This window comes from Lampris incognitus, chromosome 8 (genome assembly GCF_029633865.1).
Source record: "Lampris incognitus isolate fLamInc1 chromosome 8, fLamInc1.hap2, whole genome shotgun sequence".
NCBI lineage: Eukaryota > Metazoa > Chordata > Actinopteri > Lampriformes > Lampridae > Lampris > Lampris incognitus.
In genome coordinates this window covers 46,279,042-46,294,442 of record NC_079218.1, presented here as the reverse complement: position 1 = coordinate 46,294,442, position 15,401 = coordinate 46,279,042, and the positions used below count along the sequence as shown (strand labels likewise).

At 50.9% G+C, this 15,401-nt stretch overlaps 1 protein-coding gene across 1 annotated transcript in view; it reads left to right on the top strand.

The window, feature by feature from the left end:
- Positions 1-2,964: 2,964 nt before the first annotated feature.
- Positions 2,965-15,401, top strand: part of trim3b (tripartite motif containing 3b) — a 32,638-nt gene continuing 20,201 nt past the window's right edge. Inside the window, exons 1-2 of the mRNA XM_056284580.1 lie at positions 2,965-3,215; positions 12,567-12,742. Coding sequence (XP_056140555.1) covers positions 12,597-12,742 — 146 coding nt within the window. The 5' untranslated portion in view covers positions 2,965-3,215; positions 12,567-12,596. The remainder of the gene's footprint in view (positions 3,216-12,566; positions 12,743-15,401) is intronic.

Sequence of the window (15,401 nt, the reverse complement as noted above, 5' to 3'; positions counted from 1 at the left end):
ACTGTTCCCGCCCCCTCTGCCGACCCGGGGAGGGCTGCAGACTACCACATGCCTCCTCCCATACACGTGGAGTCACCAGCCGCTTCTTTTCACCTGACAGTGAGGAGTTTCGCCAGGGGGACGTAGCGCGTGGAAGGATCACGCTGTTCCCCCTCCTCCTCCCCGAACAGGCGCGCCGACCGACCAGAGGAGGCGCTAGTGCAGCGACTAGGACACATACCCGCATCCGGCTTCCCACCCGAGGACACGGACAAGTGCGTCTGTAGGGACGCCCGACCAAGCCGGAGGCAACACGGGGATTGGCGGCGGTGGGCTGGGTGGAGTGGCGGGAGTTAGCATCCTCCATCTTGAGATCCAGCAGTTCATTTTGTCCACTGTCGTGAAGCGTGTTTGCTCAGCTCTCTCACACCATACATGCCACTGTCCCGTTTTCCCTTAAAGAGGACGACCGTGCCTTTAAAATGACGTCACGGGGGAGGGGGTTGTCCGCTACAGCGTCTCGCTTCTCGCAAATGACGTCTTATGTAGCGCCACAAAATCGGTGACCGGTTCTCTCCTGTCGCGTCGGGATGACGTGGCTGGCATGGCGGGGCGCCTCTGTGTTGGCCAGTCAGGGGCAAACAGAGCGGATGTCCGGTGTTCCCGTCACGCGCTATATCCGTGAGCTCGAGGCTGAGGGAATACTTCCAGTCACAGTGTGTATCTCTGCCTGTGCCCGCTGCCAGCAGCGCGTCCCAGGGAACGACTGGTTAACGTTGTCGCTTGCGGTGCAGGAGATGCGGGTTCGCGTCCCGGCTGTGGCGACGGTATCTCGGACTGCCCCCTGAATTCGCTACAATATATATTTTTAATTAATTGAAGTTCAGCACCTCTGTTTTAGTGCTTGTGCACTGCCTTGTTGGGTGTTTTGAGGATCAGTGTTGTCCCCCAGGCAGTAAAGCTTCTTGCTGGCATCCGGGTGGCGTAGCGGTCTGTTGCGTTGCCTACCAACAGGGGGATCGGCGGTTCGAATCCCCGCGTTGCCTCCGGCTTGGTCGGGCGTCCCTACAGACGCAATTGGCCGTGTCCTCGAGTGGGAAGCCGGATGTGGGTATGTGTCCTGGTCGCTGCACTAGCGCCTCCTCTGGTCGGTCGGGGCGCCTGTTCGAGGGGGAACTGGGGGGGGGGGGTAGCGTGATCCTCCCACGTGCTACGCCCCCCCCTGGTGAAACTCCTCATTGTCAGGTGAAAAGAAGCGGCTGGCGGCTCCACGTGTATCAGCGGTGGCGTGTGGTAGTCTGCAGCCCTCCCCGGATCGGCAGAGGGGGTGGAGCACTGACCGGGACGGCGCGCAAGAGTGGGGTAATTGGCCGGATACATTTGGGGAGAAAAAGGGGGAGGGGGAGGACCCGCCGGGAGAGGACCCGCCCCCCCCCAAAAGAAAAGCTTCTTGGTTTTGCCCAGGCCGGGGTATGGACTGGCCAGCTAAAGCAAAGTACCGAGATAGCCAAGCGGGCTCACTGTGTGTGTGTGTGTGTGTGTGTGTGTGTGTGTGTGTGTGTGTGTGTGTGTGTGTGTGTTGTCTGTGAAAGACCGACAACCCGTCCCGGATGTCTGTCTGCCCACTGCTGGCTGGCTACGATAAACTCAAGCCGCCGCGACCCTGTGTTGGATTAAGCGGGTAGAGCAAATAAGCGAATTGCATTGCTATGAAATCTTTCATGACAAGCACGCCCCCTGCAGTAACCAAATGGACTAGCTTCATGTTGACAGCAGGGGCATTAAGATGCTGAACTGCCCCACACCCATACGTGCGATGTGGTGAATATTCCTGTAGACTGATCATCACTGATGGCGTGTTCTTTTATCACACACACACACACACACACACACACACACACACACACACACACACACACACACACACACACACACACACACACACACACCTCACAGTGATCTGGCCCATGTGTTTAGAATGGAGGGCTTTGGGGAAAGGGGTGTGTGTGTGTGTGGTGGCAGCGGGGTGCGGTGGGGGTGGGGGTGGTGACGGGACTCGGTTCACCCAGATTAACTGTAGATTGATGGTTTCAACCAAGCAGCATCAACCCCCGACCAGATTAAACTACATATAGAGGGAGTGGATCTAGAACGAGCCTGTATTAAACATCTTGGCTGGAATTCTTAATGATAATCTGGCCTGTCTAAATTCTTCTTCTTCTTCTTCTTCTTCTTCTTCTTCTTCTTCTTCTTCTTCTTGGGATTTGTCCCGTGTGTAGTTTGATACTTTAGCGCGGGAGGATAGAGGACATGGTAGGACGCCCCACTTCGGTGATTGATGTTTCATCTTAGAGAGATGACATCATACATTATATAACTGTTCACGCTCTGAGCTCATCTCGTGTGTGCGTGTGCGTGCGTGTGCGTGCGTGCGTGTGCAAGGGCCGACGTCTTTGTGCATAACAGAGGATCTGAGCGTTTCGGTGATCCGGCTCCGGAGTCTACCGCTGGTGAAGTGGCGTGAGGTCGCAGGTATTGTCGGCGTTAATGGTGTTTAAAGCGCGCCGATGTCCCGGATGAGACCACAAAATAAAAAGAAGAAGAAGAAGAAGCACTTCACAGGGTTCTGGCTGACTGCTGCTCCTTCTGGGACAGGGGTACATTTCTTCGGTTTGCTGGTTCATTTCGATCTCTGCCCCCCCCCCCCTCCCCTCCCCTCTCACCAGCATGAATAGCTGAGCCATGATGCAATGGCTCTTCATAGCCTGTTTCAGCGCCCCAGCCAATCACAGCCCGCCGCGAGGAGGGCCCTACAGTCAGCCCGGGCTTGTAAACAATACAGTACCGACGGTGGGCGGGGCCTGCAGTGTTCAGGCCCCGCCCTCTGTTGTCATCCTTGTATCGCTGTGCTCAGCGTGTGTGTGCGTGTGTGTGTGTGTGTGTGTGTGTGTGTGTGTGTGTGTGTGTGTGTGTGTGTGTGTTGCAAGGGAGAGGGAAAAGGAAAGAAGGGCCGGCCCCGCGGAGAGGAAGAGAGGGAGGGGATAGAGAGCCAGCGTGTGTGCGTGTGTGTGTGTGTGTGCGTGTGTGTGTGTGCGCGTGTGTGTGTGTGTGTGAGTGAGTGAGTGAACCGGGGCGTGAGGGTGGACTGTGTAATGCTGGACCGACTTCACCCACAGAGCCACTATGGAGCTTCTTAGACTGATCTACTCAACAAGTTATGAGCGCTCTTATTGACAGTAGGTATTCGCTCTGTTCATTTTGTGTGTGTGTGTGTGTGTGTGTGTGTGTGTGTGTGTGTGTGTTTTCCTCGTGCATGTGCATGTCCGCCAGTACGACTATCCTGTACACCGTTTCCCCGTGTCAGTGGTTGTCTGTTTGCTGCACATGACTGTGTGTGTTAGCCCAAGCTGTCGGTGTCTGCTTGTTCAGGCTCTTCGCCGTGACGAAGAGGAGGAGGAGGAGGAGGAGGAGGAGGAGGGATACCTGTGTGTTTAACTGATCCCTTCCCTGATTTATACTCTGCTAAACTCCGGCTCTCTCATCCCTCCATTGCTTTTTTTTTTTTATAAAGAGATTATTTTAGGCGGCGCGGTGGCCCAGTGCTCAGCGCCGTCGCCTCACAGCAAGAAGGTCCTGGGTTCGAAACCCCCAGGCCGTCCCGGGTCCTGTCTGTGTGGAGGTTTGCATGTTCTCCCCGTGTCTGCGGTGGCTTTCCCGGGGCTGCTCCGGTTTCCTCCCGTCATCAAAAAGGCACGCGTGTTAAGGTTAATACTCCTTCCTGCTTGTGCCCCTGAGCAAGGCAGTGGAGTTGGTGCTCGGGTGCCGCAGCTGCCCACCGCTCCTGTACAATAGGATGGCTAACGTGCAGAGAACACGTTTCATCGCGACTTGTACCATGACAAAAGTAACGTGGCTTTCCCCTTTCGTTACTTTTTGAGCAGTTTGTACCTTTACCAGTTTTTACCTCCCACATTTCGGGGCGAGGCAGCCCCGAAATGTGGGAGGAGGGTATGACATGCAACATGTCGCATGCGCTGCAACCATTCAGCTGCAGCGGCGCTCCCCTCCGTGCCCCCCCCCCCGACCCTCTGTGCTGAGCTGTCCTCTGGTTGAACCGGCATGGGGGGGGGGTGTGATTTCTTGTCTTTCTCGCCATACGTGTGTCCCCCCCCGATGCTTTGTCTTTCACATTTTGCACAGGTTCGATACCACTGGTTTAGCCACACGGACCCTCTGTGCAGGAGAAGAAGAAGAATAGGGGGTTGGCGGTGTGAACTGGGACGACCGCATAGTCGTTGTTCTTAATCAGATAACACAAAACACTGAGTCAGCGCATTGTGTTCAAGGCCGAAAGGGTTAGCCTGATCCCATGCACGCATCCTCTCAGGCACGCACACACACACACGCACACACACACGCCGGTACTGTATTGTTGAGAGTTTTAGGAATTAGTCTGATCGGGGTGAGATTAGGTCAGCAGCACCAGGAATACAACAATAGTATCACTGTGTTGAATGGGACTGAAAGACTAATAACGTCCTGCTAAATTAGTTGAAAACTCGACTATGGGACGCGTCTATTTCTGGACCACTTCTTGAAGCATTGTAAAGTAACAATGACAGGCCTTGCCAGCTTGACTGGAGTTCCACCCTACCGCAACCTGAAGCACCTGCGGTCTCACTTCTGCTCTCGCCACTCGGTTTTACAATTAGCCGGTGGCCCGTCTTTACAGACGCTACCATCATTGTTACTACCATGGTGGTCCCGTCCTGGTATCACCAAAGTGAGAGCTGTGTCCGCATTCTCGGCACAAAGTCAACCACGTGTTCGGTGGGTGTCGGACTCGGCCAAGGTTGTCCCTTGTCTCCGATTCTGTTTGTGATGATATTCATGGGCAGCATCTCAAGGCGCAGCCAAGGTGAGGAGTGTGCCCGTTTTGGGAACCTCAGAACTGCATCTCTGCTCTTCGCAGGTGATGTGGTTTTGTTGGCGTCATCAGAACGTGACCTCCATCAGGCACTGGGGCGGTTTGCAGCTGAGTGTGAAATGGCCGGGATGAGAGTCAGCACCTCCAAGTCTGAGGCCGTGGTTCTCTACCGGAAATGGTGGATTGCTCCCTTCCGGGTTTGGGATGAGTTGTTGCCTCAAGTGAAGGAGTTCAATGTAGCTCGGGATCTTGTTCATGAGTGAGGGTAGGATGGAGCAGGAGATTGACAGGTGGATTGGTGCAGCATCAGCAGTAATGTGGACGTGGTACCGGACCGTTGTGGTGAAGAGGGAGCTGAGCCGGAAGCCAAACCTCTCAATTCACCAGTCACTCTTCGTTCCAGCCCTCCCCTATGGTCATGAGTTTTGGGTAGTGACCGAAAGGGTGAGATCATGGATACAAGTGGCTGAAATGAGTTTGCTCCGTAGGGTGTCTGGGCTCAGCCTTAGAGATAGGGTGAGGAGCTCAGACATCCGGAGGGAGCTCGGAGTAGAGCCGCTGCTCCTTCGCGTCGAAAGGAGCCAGTTGAGGTGGTTCGGGCATCTGATCAGGATGCCTCCTGGGCGCCTTCCTTTGCAGGTTTTCCGGGCACGTCCAACTGGGAGGAGACCCCGGGGTAGACCCAGAACTCTCTGGAGGGACTACATGTCCAGTCTGGCCTGGGAACGCCTTGGGATCCCCCAGGAGGAGCTGGAGGGCGTTGCTGGGGAGAGGGACGCCTGGAGTGCCCTACTTAGCTTGCTGCCACCACGACCCGACCCCGGAGAAGCAGCTGAAGATGAGATGAGATGAGATGAGATGAGATGAGATGAGATGAGATGAGATGAGATGAGATGATGATGAGATGAGATGAGATGATGATGATATGAGGATGGTGATGATGATGATGATGATGATGTTTGGTCATACAGCGTCCGATCTAGCTGATCAGAGCTGTACAGAGGTCTGCATCTGGTGGTGGTGTTGTGTGCACACATGTAAAAATGCAAAGTCAATTAGTGGAATTTGCACTTGTGTGTGCATGCTGGTTTTCTGTACATTTGTGCGTGTGCATGCGTGCGTGCGTGCGTGTCTGTGTGTGTTCAATCATGCGTGGCTGTGCATAAATGTGTGTTCAGTCACAAAACTAACATATGCTTGACATCACAATTTGTTTGATAATTAAAGTGGAATGAGCAAAAACTAAATAGATTCAGTGTGTGTTAGCATTGCACACACAGTGCACCCCATGTGCTTTTCAGCCAAAGAAGTTCGCCCCCCCCCCCCCCATATACCCATCCATGGTCATTATTGTCAGTTTTGCTTGCTCGTATATGAACATGACTAAACACAAAGATATATATATATATATGAATTAACTTAAAGAAGTCCTTGAAAGGTTGGTGTGTTGACACCGTACACCATATACACAATATACGGTACACAATGTAAGGGGTAAGTGGGTGCGTCAGCTGTTCTGCAACCTGACTGCCCGTGGATAGAAACGGTTACTGAGATGTCTTGATGCGTGCTCAGTAACCCAGGGAAGAAAATCACAGGAGGTTGAATCAGTTCATCTGCATACAGCGTTTATTGGCAGACACGTGTCATCACTCATCTAGGTGACCTCTTCAGTCTCGGCTGACTGCAGGTTTCCCCACCCTTACAAACAATACAGTGGCATCACGACCCGAAACCGACCGAAACCGGTTTCATGTGCAAATGGGCACATCCATGTTTGCACGGGTTCGGTCTTGAGGCACTGTACTGTTTATAAGGGTGGGGATACCTGCAGTCAGTTGAGACTGAAGAGGTCACCTAGATGAGTGATGAAATGTATCTGTCAATCAACATTGGATCCAGATGAGCTGATTCGAACATATCCGTCAATTAACATTGTATCTAGATGAGTTGATTCAAACGTATCCGTCAGTTAACATTGTATCCAGATGAGCTGATTCAAACGTATCTGTCAATTAACATTGTATCCAGATGAGCTGATTCGAACGTATCCGTCAATTAACATTGTATCCAGATGAGCTGATTCGAACGTATCCGTCAATTAACATTGTATCCAGATGAGCTGTTTAAAACGTATCTGTCAATCAACATTGTATCCAGATGAACTGATTCACACGTATCTGTCAATTAACATTGTATCCAGATGAGCTGATTCGAACGTATCTGTCAATTAACATTGTATCCAGATGAGCTGATTCGAACGTATCTGTCAGTTAACATTGTATCCAGATGAGCTGATTCGAACGCATCTGTCAATTAACATTGTATCCAGATGAGCTGATTCGAACGTATCTGTCAGTTAACATTGTATCCAGATGAGCTGATTCAAACGCATCTGCCAATTAACATTGTATCCAGATGAGCTGATTCGAACGTATCTGCCAATTAACATTGTATCCAGATGAGCTGATTCAAACGTATCTGTCAATTAACATTGTATCCAGATGAGCTGATTCACACGTATCTGTCAATTAACACTGTATCCAGATGAGCTGATTCGAACGTATCTGTCAATTAACATTGTATCCAGATGAGCTGATTCAAACGTATCTGCCAATTAACATTGTATCCAGATGAGCTGATTCGAACGTATCCGCCAATTAACATTGTATCCAGATGAGCTGATTCAAACGTATCCGTCAATTAACATTGTATCCAGATGAGCTGATTCACACGTATCTGTCAATTAACATTGTATCCAGATGAGCTGATTCACACGTATCTGTCAATTAACATTGTATCCAGATGAGCTGATTCACACGTATCTGTCAATTAACATTGTATCCAGATGAGCTGATTCAAACGTATCTGTCAGTTAACATTGTATCCAGATGAGCTGATTCGAACGTATCTGTCAATCAACATTGTATCCAGATGAGCTGATTCACACGTATCTGTCAGTTAACATTGTATCCAGATGAGCTGATTCGAACGTATCTGTCAATTAACATTGTATCCAGATGAGCTGATTCAAACGTATCTGTCAGTTAACCTTGTATCCAGATGAGCTGATTCAAATGTATCTGTCAATTAACATTGTATCCAGATGAGCTGATTCAACCTTCTTTGATATTACTGAGACGGGCGGTCCGTGATTTGATGCTCCGGTAGCATTTTGTAGATGGAGGGGGTGAGAGCAGAACGTGAGCGGGGTGGCTGGTGTCCTTAATGATGCTTCGGGCTTTCCTTTTGCAGAATGATTGACTTTTTCCCATGGGCAGAAGCTTTGACAGGCGTGACAACCACATAGCAAATGGCTGTTACGTTGATCCCCCCCCCCTCCCTTTTTTTTCTCCCAGATTGTATCCGGCCAATTACCCCACTCTTCCGAGCCGTCCCGGTCGCTGCTCCACCCCCTCTGCCGATCCGGGGAGGGCTGCAGACCGCCACATGTTTCCTCTGATGCATGTGGAGTCGCCAGCCGCTTCTTTTCACCTGGCAGTGAGGAGTTTCGCCAGGGGGGCGTAGCGCGTGGGAGGCTCACGTTATTCCCCCCTCCCACCCCGAACAGGCGCCCCGACCGACCAGAGGAGGCGCTAGTGCAGCGACCAGGACACACACCCACATCCGGCGTACCACCCGCAGACACGGCCAGTTGTGTCTGTAGGGACGCCCGACCAAGCCGGAGGTAACACGGGGATTCGAACCGGCGATCCCCGTGTTGGTATAGGCAACGGAATAGACCGCTGCCGCTACCCGGACGCCCTGCGTTGGTCTTGATCACATGTCGGGTTTTTCTTTATGCTCCTGCAATCAGAGTAAAGTTGCTTTGTGAGTCACAACAACTGACGCCATTAAAAGGTGCGCACGTCCCCCTCCGCAGAGCTGAAATGTGAGTTGCGGAGTCGGCCTTTCAGCAGCTATAGCCCAGCCCCGGTCTCGTGCTCGCAGAGCTGAGTGCACTACGCATGAGTGACGGATCAGACGGAGCGGCCCGCATCCTAAAATAAGTTATGCCGGGCTACGGTCCACCCTGACTCCACCCCTTACACACAAAAATAGACATCAACCCAAACAAATGGCATCTCAATCCCCCCCCCCCGGTGGTCTCCCCCCCCCCAACATCCCCCAGACTTAATTTAGAAATACTGTCATCCCTTCATCACTGCTGGCCAGTGGAACTGATACCCCTCGCCCAATCTGGGAAGAGACATCATCACGTAATGGTTCTTGGAGAGGGAGGGGGGGAGAGGGGGGGCCCAAGACTTGTACTTTAGTACACTATGGGTTTTGTATCGAGGGCGAGAGGGTCTTGCATACCACCCCCACTATACTCCAACAAGAGATGCTAAATCTTTTTTTTGGGGGGGCGGGGTTCCCCCCTTCCATCCATCCATCCATCCATCCTGTCCAAGTCCTTGATTAAAGCGTGGTTCTGGCGCACTCCGTCCGAGTCGCGCACTTTGGGGTCCTCCGTCCCTGCTCCCGGCGTGACAACTGGGATGTGGAACGAAATTCGTTTTTTCTCTCCCATTGCGTCCTCCCCACTACCCCCACTCTGACGAGCCGTCCCGGTCGCTAAACCACCCCCCTCCGCCGACCCGGGGGGGGGGGGGGCTGCAGACTACCACGCTTTTCACCTGACGGTGAGGAGTTTCACCAGGGGGGGACGTAGCGCGTGGGAGGATTACGCTGCCCCCCCCCCCTGAACAGGAACCCCGAACTACTGGTGCAGAGACATACCCGCATCCGGCTTCCCACTCGCAGATGCGGCCAACCGTCTGTAGGGGCGCCCGACCAAGCCGGAGGTAACGCGGGGATTCGAACAGGCGACCCCTGTGTTGGCGGGCAACGGAATAGCCCGTCACGCCACCCGGACCCCCAATGCAACCGCGTACCGCATCCTGCAGAAAAGGGGACGCCGGTCGCGTGCAGTGTTTCTCCATAGAAATAAAACACTTATTTCTTAGCGAGCCCTCCTCTGATGCTCTCCTCGGGAGGCTTTTCTTTCCCCCCCCTCGCCCCCCCCCCTCGTTTCATCTGAATCTAGGGTCTGATTTATAGGACGCGTCATTGATTTTGGTTGGCTGGCTCTACCCGCTCCTTACTCCGCAGATATGAGCCTGCAGCTTTGATGTAGCGCCGCACAAATGGCGTAGTGCACACTTGGTCATCTGTAAAAGGGTACCGCCAAGTCCACTCTGTGCTGTGTAGCTAGGGGCAGCTGCAGTGCCCGGGGTCCAACTCCAGTTCTTTCCCTTGCCTTGCTCAGGGGCACTGGTTAACACTAACATGCATGTCTTGTTGATGGGGGGGGGGAGGAAACCCACGCAGACGGGGGGGTGGGTGGGGGGGGGACATGCAAACTCCACACAGAAAGGGCCTGGGGCTCGAGCCCAGCACCTTCTTGCCGCGAGGCAACCACTGGGAACACACCGTGCCGCATAAATAAACCTGACGCAACCTGAGCTGACTCCTACACGGAGTCAATAAGTCGGCGGTCATGACATGATGACGTCAGACCTGCCTTCAGTTCACGCTGCCTAAACGGTACGCGGACGGGACGTATCTCTGTCTTGCTAGGCCGCCAGAGACGTGACCTTTTCCCTGTCTGGGGATGCTGTCATGAGATCCGCTTACGAGCCAGCAGTCGCTGCCTCCCTCACCTCCACCCAGGGGTGGGTGTGAGTGTGTGTGAAACTGTACATATGTTTGGCAAGCAGTGGTCAGTCACAGACAGCAGGACGACAGCAGGCAGGGGACCGGGAGGATTTGCTGCCGTTTGTGCCAGCAGCGACAGATGTGCAGACGGGGGCAGCAGGGTGGGGCGTAGGGGGAGGGGGGGGGGACTTTAAATAACATTTGTAGCTAAAAACTTTAGCATCCATGCTAAAAAATACTGTTCTCCCAGCCAACCACGTGGTGCGGCATCCCCATCTACTCCCCCATCCACTCGCTGCTTCACTGAGAGCTCCATAACTCTCCATTTCTATGTGCTACATATTGTATACGGCTCTGGGGAACAGACTGCACAAGCTCCTACAGACCCAGCCTGCAGGGCTGAGTCTCCCCCCCCGCCCCCCCCAGAGGTAAAGTGCCTTTAGTGTCAACAGAGTGTTTCGTAGAGACTCGTAAGAAGGTAGTGCCCCCCAGCGTGATTTATAGCCACCCTGACTCTTATTAAAAGAGAAAACGCATCCGTGGGCAGAATTCTCTTTTATTGGGGGTCCTGCAGGGAACTGGTACCTGAGGGAGATAAAGTCACAGGGGGGGAAAAGCTGACTTTTCAATCAATCAATCAATCAATAATCAACCAACTTTCCATATATGCATCATGACGACATGCTTCAACCAGCTATTTAACACAGCAGTATAATCACGTAGCATGTGTGTCAGCCTGACACCGAGTCCAAGCCACGCGGGAGCATCAGTCGCTTCTCTTTGTTGCTAGGCAGAATATATCCACACCTCGCCGCTGTAACTCCATAACGTATGAGAGCGTGTGAGACGCCTCTGATCTCCAAACCGGCCTTATAGCCCACTGTTGTTGCCTCGCTGTCCCTCGCAGACTCCTCCCGTCACGACCTGCCGTTTCATCTCCAGTGCCATGTCAGTGTCAACGTGTAGATTTGTCTTCTGTGAATTTGCGGATCAAATCAATATTTGCACAAGATTTGCCCGTCAGCGGGAGGTCAGCTATTCAAACACCAGAGAGCAACAAGAAATCCTTTGTTTAAACAACCAGCTGTTCGGTTATTCCGTTATACGGATCATGCAAAAGGCTGCGACTGGAGGCTGTGGCTGAACTAGATTAAAGTCTGGACCAGAAGAGTTCTTCAGTGTGGAAGAACCTCCATGACTGTGAAGGAGAGAGAGGGGGGGGGGTGTGTCTGTTATGGGAGATAACTGAATCCGACTGTGTGTGTGCGTGTCTTTTTATGTATGCTCAATAATCCAGGTTATAAAATCAAGGAAAGTTGAATCAGTTCATCTGAATTAGTCCATTCATAAACGTTATGTCCAGATGAACTGATTCAACTTTCTGTATGTGTGTGTGTGTGTGTGTGTGTGTGTGTGTGTGTGTGTGTGTGTGTGTGTGTGTGTGTGTGTGTGTGTGTGTGTGTGTGTGTGTGTGTGTGTGTGTTTAAATGTGTACTTGGAACACCAGAAGAGCTGGTTTTAATGTATTACTGTCCTGCTACAAAGGCTCTACTGTCCTGTTACAAAAGCTTTGGTGTTGGCTGAGCTGTTAATCAAAACTCGGCTACAAAGCTATACTGATCTACTTGTCTCCCCTGTGGGACTCGGTAGACCGGGTTCTGTGCCTTTATTTCCCACAGTGCTTTTTCAGCTGGTATTAGCCCAGAAATGCTGTAACAAAGGGCACGTTTCTGTGCTGACGTCAAGGAATTAGCCTTGGTAACTTCAGCTCCTGGTACCTAACATGTGGCGATTTGAGAATTGTTACTTGTATTGACCACAACGAATGACAATGGGAGAGCAAAAAAAAAAAAACCCCAAAAAAAACCAAAAACAAAAACTTTTGGCCTTGGTTATTATGAGCGACCTAAAGGTTTAAGCTATAGACTTCGGTGTCAGAGATTTTGACGTATGTCACGACCAACATCCATGTGCCTGTCTATTTCTTTTTCTCTTGCAGGTCAACAGGTGTTGTGGTCCGTGGCTTTGAATGTCTGTGGCCATGGCGAAGCGTGAGACCGGTAGCACCAGCCCTGTGGTGCGTCAGATAGACAAGCAGTTTCTGGTCTGCAGTATCTGCCTGGACCACTATCACAACCCCAAGGTCCTGCCCTGTCTGCACACCTTCTGTGAAAGGTAACCTCCTCTCACATTGCCAGTGAGAATTGCTGACACAATACCTTGCTGGTTAACAGACAACCTTACCTTAACCCTAAAATTAAAGCCAATTTTTTTTGGGAGATACTGCATCACCTTTGTCAATAACTCACAACTTACAACAGCCCTAAAGTTCTTGCATATACAGCGCTGGTCTTTCTCCTTAGTTTAACCCTTGGCATTTGTCGTTATTTCCCAAAATGCTGCCAGGACATTTTCCTGCCGGGACATTTTCAATGAGTCATAAAGATGCGATTCGACACCCAGTCTCAACACTAGCCCTAATCCAGACACAACCCCGACAGCCTTGTTTACATGCCATCGGAAGAACTTGCTCCCCCCCCTCCCCAACTGCCATTAAACTGTTCAGAGATGAGCGCTGGGATAAATGCCTTCCTTAGCATCAGCCACTTGTCAGTGACTGCCTTCTCAAAAGAGGCCCATTGTTGAGAGAGGCGATACAATTCCCCAAGCTGTGATTCATCAGAAAGACAACACAAAGACACTTTAGACAGGAGTGAAATGGCAGGGTCCGAATAATTCAGCCAGAATTTGACACGATTTTGGTCGTCGCTGAGAAATTTCCAACTTCAGGCCCGAATACCAACGTCGGGAATGAAAAACGGGCGTCGTTGCCCCTTGTGGTGTGACATAATCGAAGAACAGCAACGTGGCACCGGCGACGCCCCACAGCACCCCAACAAAGTCTAGGATGTCAGACGTTTGAATACTTTCCTGTCTAGTTTGACAACTCCTACGATGTGTTCCTTGACGTTGCCCAATAGGATGACGGAGTGCTCTCGGGTGCACGTATGGTGGTCAGTGAACTGGACTGGAGCTGTGCTGACAGTTTTCTCAATTTCCATTATAGTGATTGTGAAACCACTTGATATTAAAACACATCTTTGTATCTTCATTTAACACAGTGTATAATTCCCCAAACCCAGTAATTTTCTTCCTCCACGAGACTCTTCTGTTTACATACAGCGAACCTAGTAGCTAACCATGTTAGCACATTCGTTACCTTGAAGTTAGGGATAGACAGCCCATACTGTCCTCTTCGTGACACCCAGGGACGGGTCGATAATCATTTTTTCTTTCTTTTCTTTTTGGAACACAAGACCACCAGCATCACACATAGCGCTTCTCTAGGCCATGACTGACAATTTCTTGACCCTCCTCCTCCTCAATGACCTATGAACTCACGCAAGGTCGTGAAAGGCAGCATACGATGATTGGTCAGGGTCATTTTTGTAGTGTTGCCTGTCTCGCTGCCAAGACACGGCCAGAATTTATGGCATATTGATTGCCTAATGTGACATGGTGACCATCATGAAAGGCAGAAATATTGTGTAGTCTGATCCCAGCCTAACAGAGGAGGCTTTGGGGAAAACTTTGGGGTCAGGATGGGGAAGGTGGATATTGTGTAGTGATTGGATGGATGGGTGTGAGATGGGGGTTTGGGGGCGTGTTATTTTTTTACTGAGGAAACAACATTTTGTTTCACGCCTAAATTCCACAGTTCAAAAATACTTCTTGCAACTTGGTTGAAATTCAGAGTATGCGCCCATGGAGTTTCAGATCAAAGTCTGGGATTTTTTCATCAATACCACCCACTGTAGGGGGCATTTGCCCACCAGCAAGCTAAATTTAATCCCTGTTTTACAGTCTGGCACATGATCTCCAGAGCCCTGCTGGACCAAAAAAGGTTTTTTGTTTGGGGCTATATACGTTGTGGTTGTTGGGTGGCTATATAAATGTTGGATGGGTAGATAGATATATGGTTGTCCTAAGGCTGAGGTGGCGGGCAGCATTCTCTCTGGTAAAGTGTTGCTAAAAGTGTTATTGTGGTGTAGTCCCTCAGGAAGCTTTGCTCCCTCTCCCTCTCGCTCCAATTTCACTCTTTTTGTAGTCCTCATGAAAACCTTTTTACAATGTGATTTTTTTTCCATCTACATGAATGGTGTTTCACATTATCTAGATCCCTTCAACCACACATACAACACACACCCACATAATTTATTAGCCTGCTCACTGCTTATATCAAGAGAATATTTTCTCTGATTGATTTCGGTTGGATTGAACAGGGTCACTGAGATTGATGCCATAGTAAAAGCCATATACACTGATGAGCCAAAACATTATGACCAGTCACAGGTGAACAGAATAAATTCCTCTTTTTCGTTCGGCTGCTCCCATTAGGGATCGCCACAGCGGATCATCTGTCCTCTACATCTTCCTCTACCACGCCAGCCACCTGCATGTCCTCCCGCACCGCATCCATAAACCTCCTATTTGGCCTTCCTCTTTTCCTCTTCCCTGGCAGTTCCATATTCAGCATCCTTCTCCCAATATAGCCAGCATCTCTCCTCCACACATGTCCAAACCATCTCAATCTTGCCTCTCTTGCTTTGTCTCCAAACCGTCCAACCTGAGCTGTCCCTCTAATATACTCATTTCTACTCCTGTCCTTCTTCGTCACTCCCAATGAAAATCTTAGCATCTTCAACTCTGCCACCTCCAGCTCTGCCTCCTGCCTTTTCGTCAGTGCCACTGTCTCCAAACCATACAACATAGCTGGTCTCACAACCACCTTGTAAACCTTCCCTTTAACTCTTGCTGGTACCCTTCTGTCACA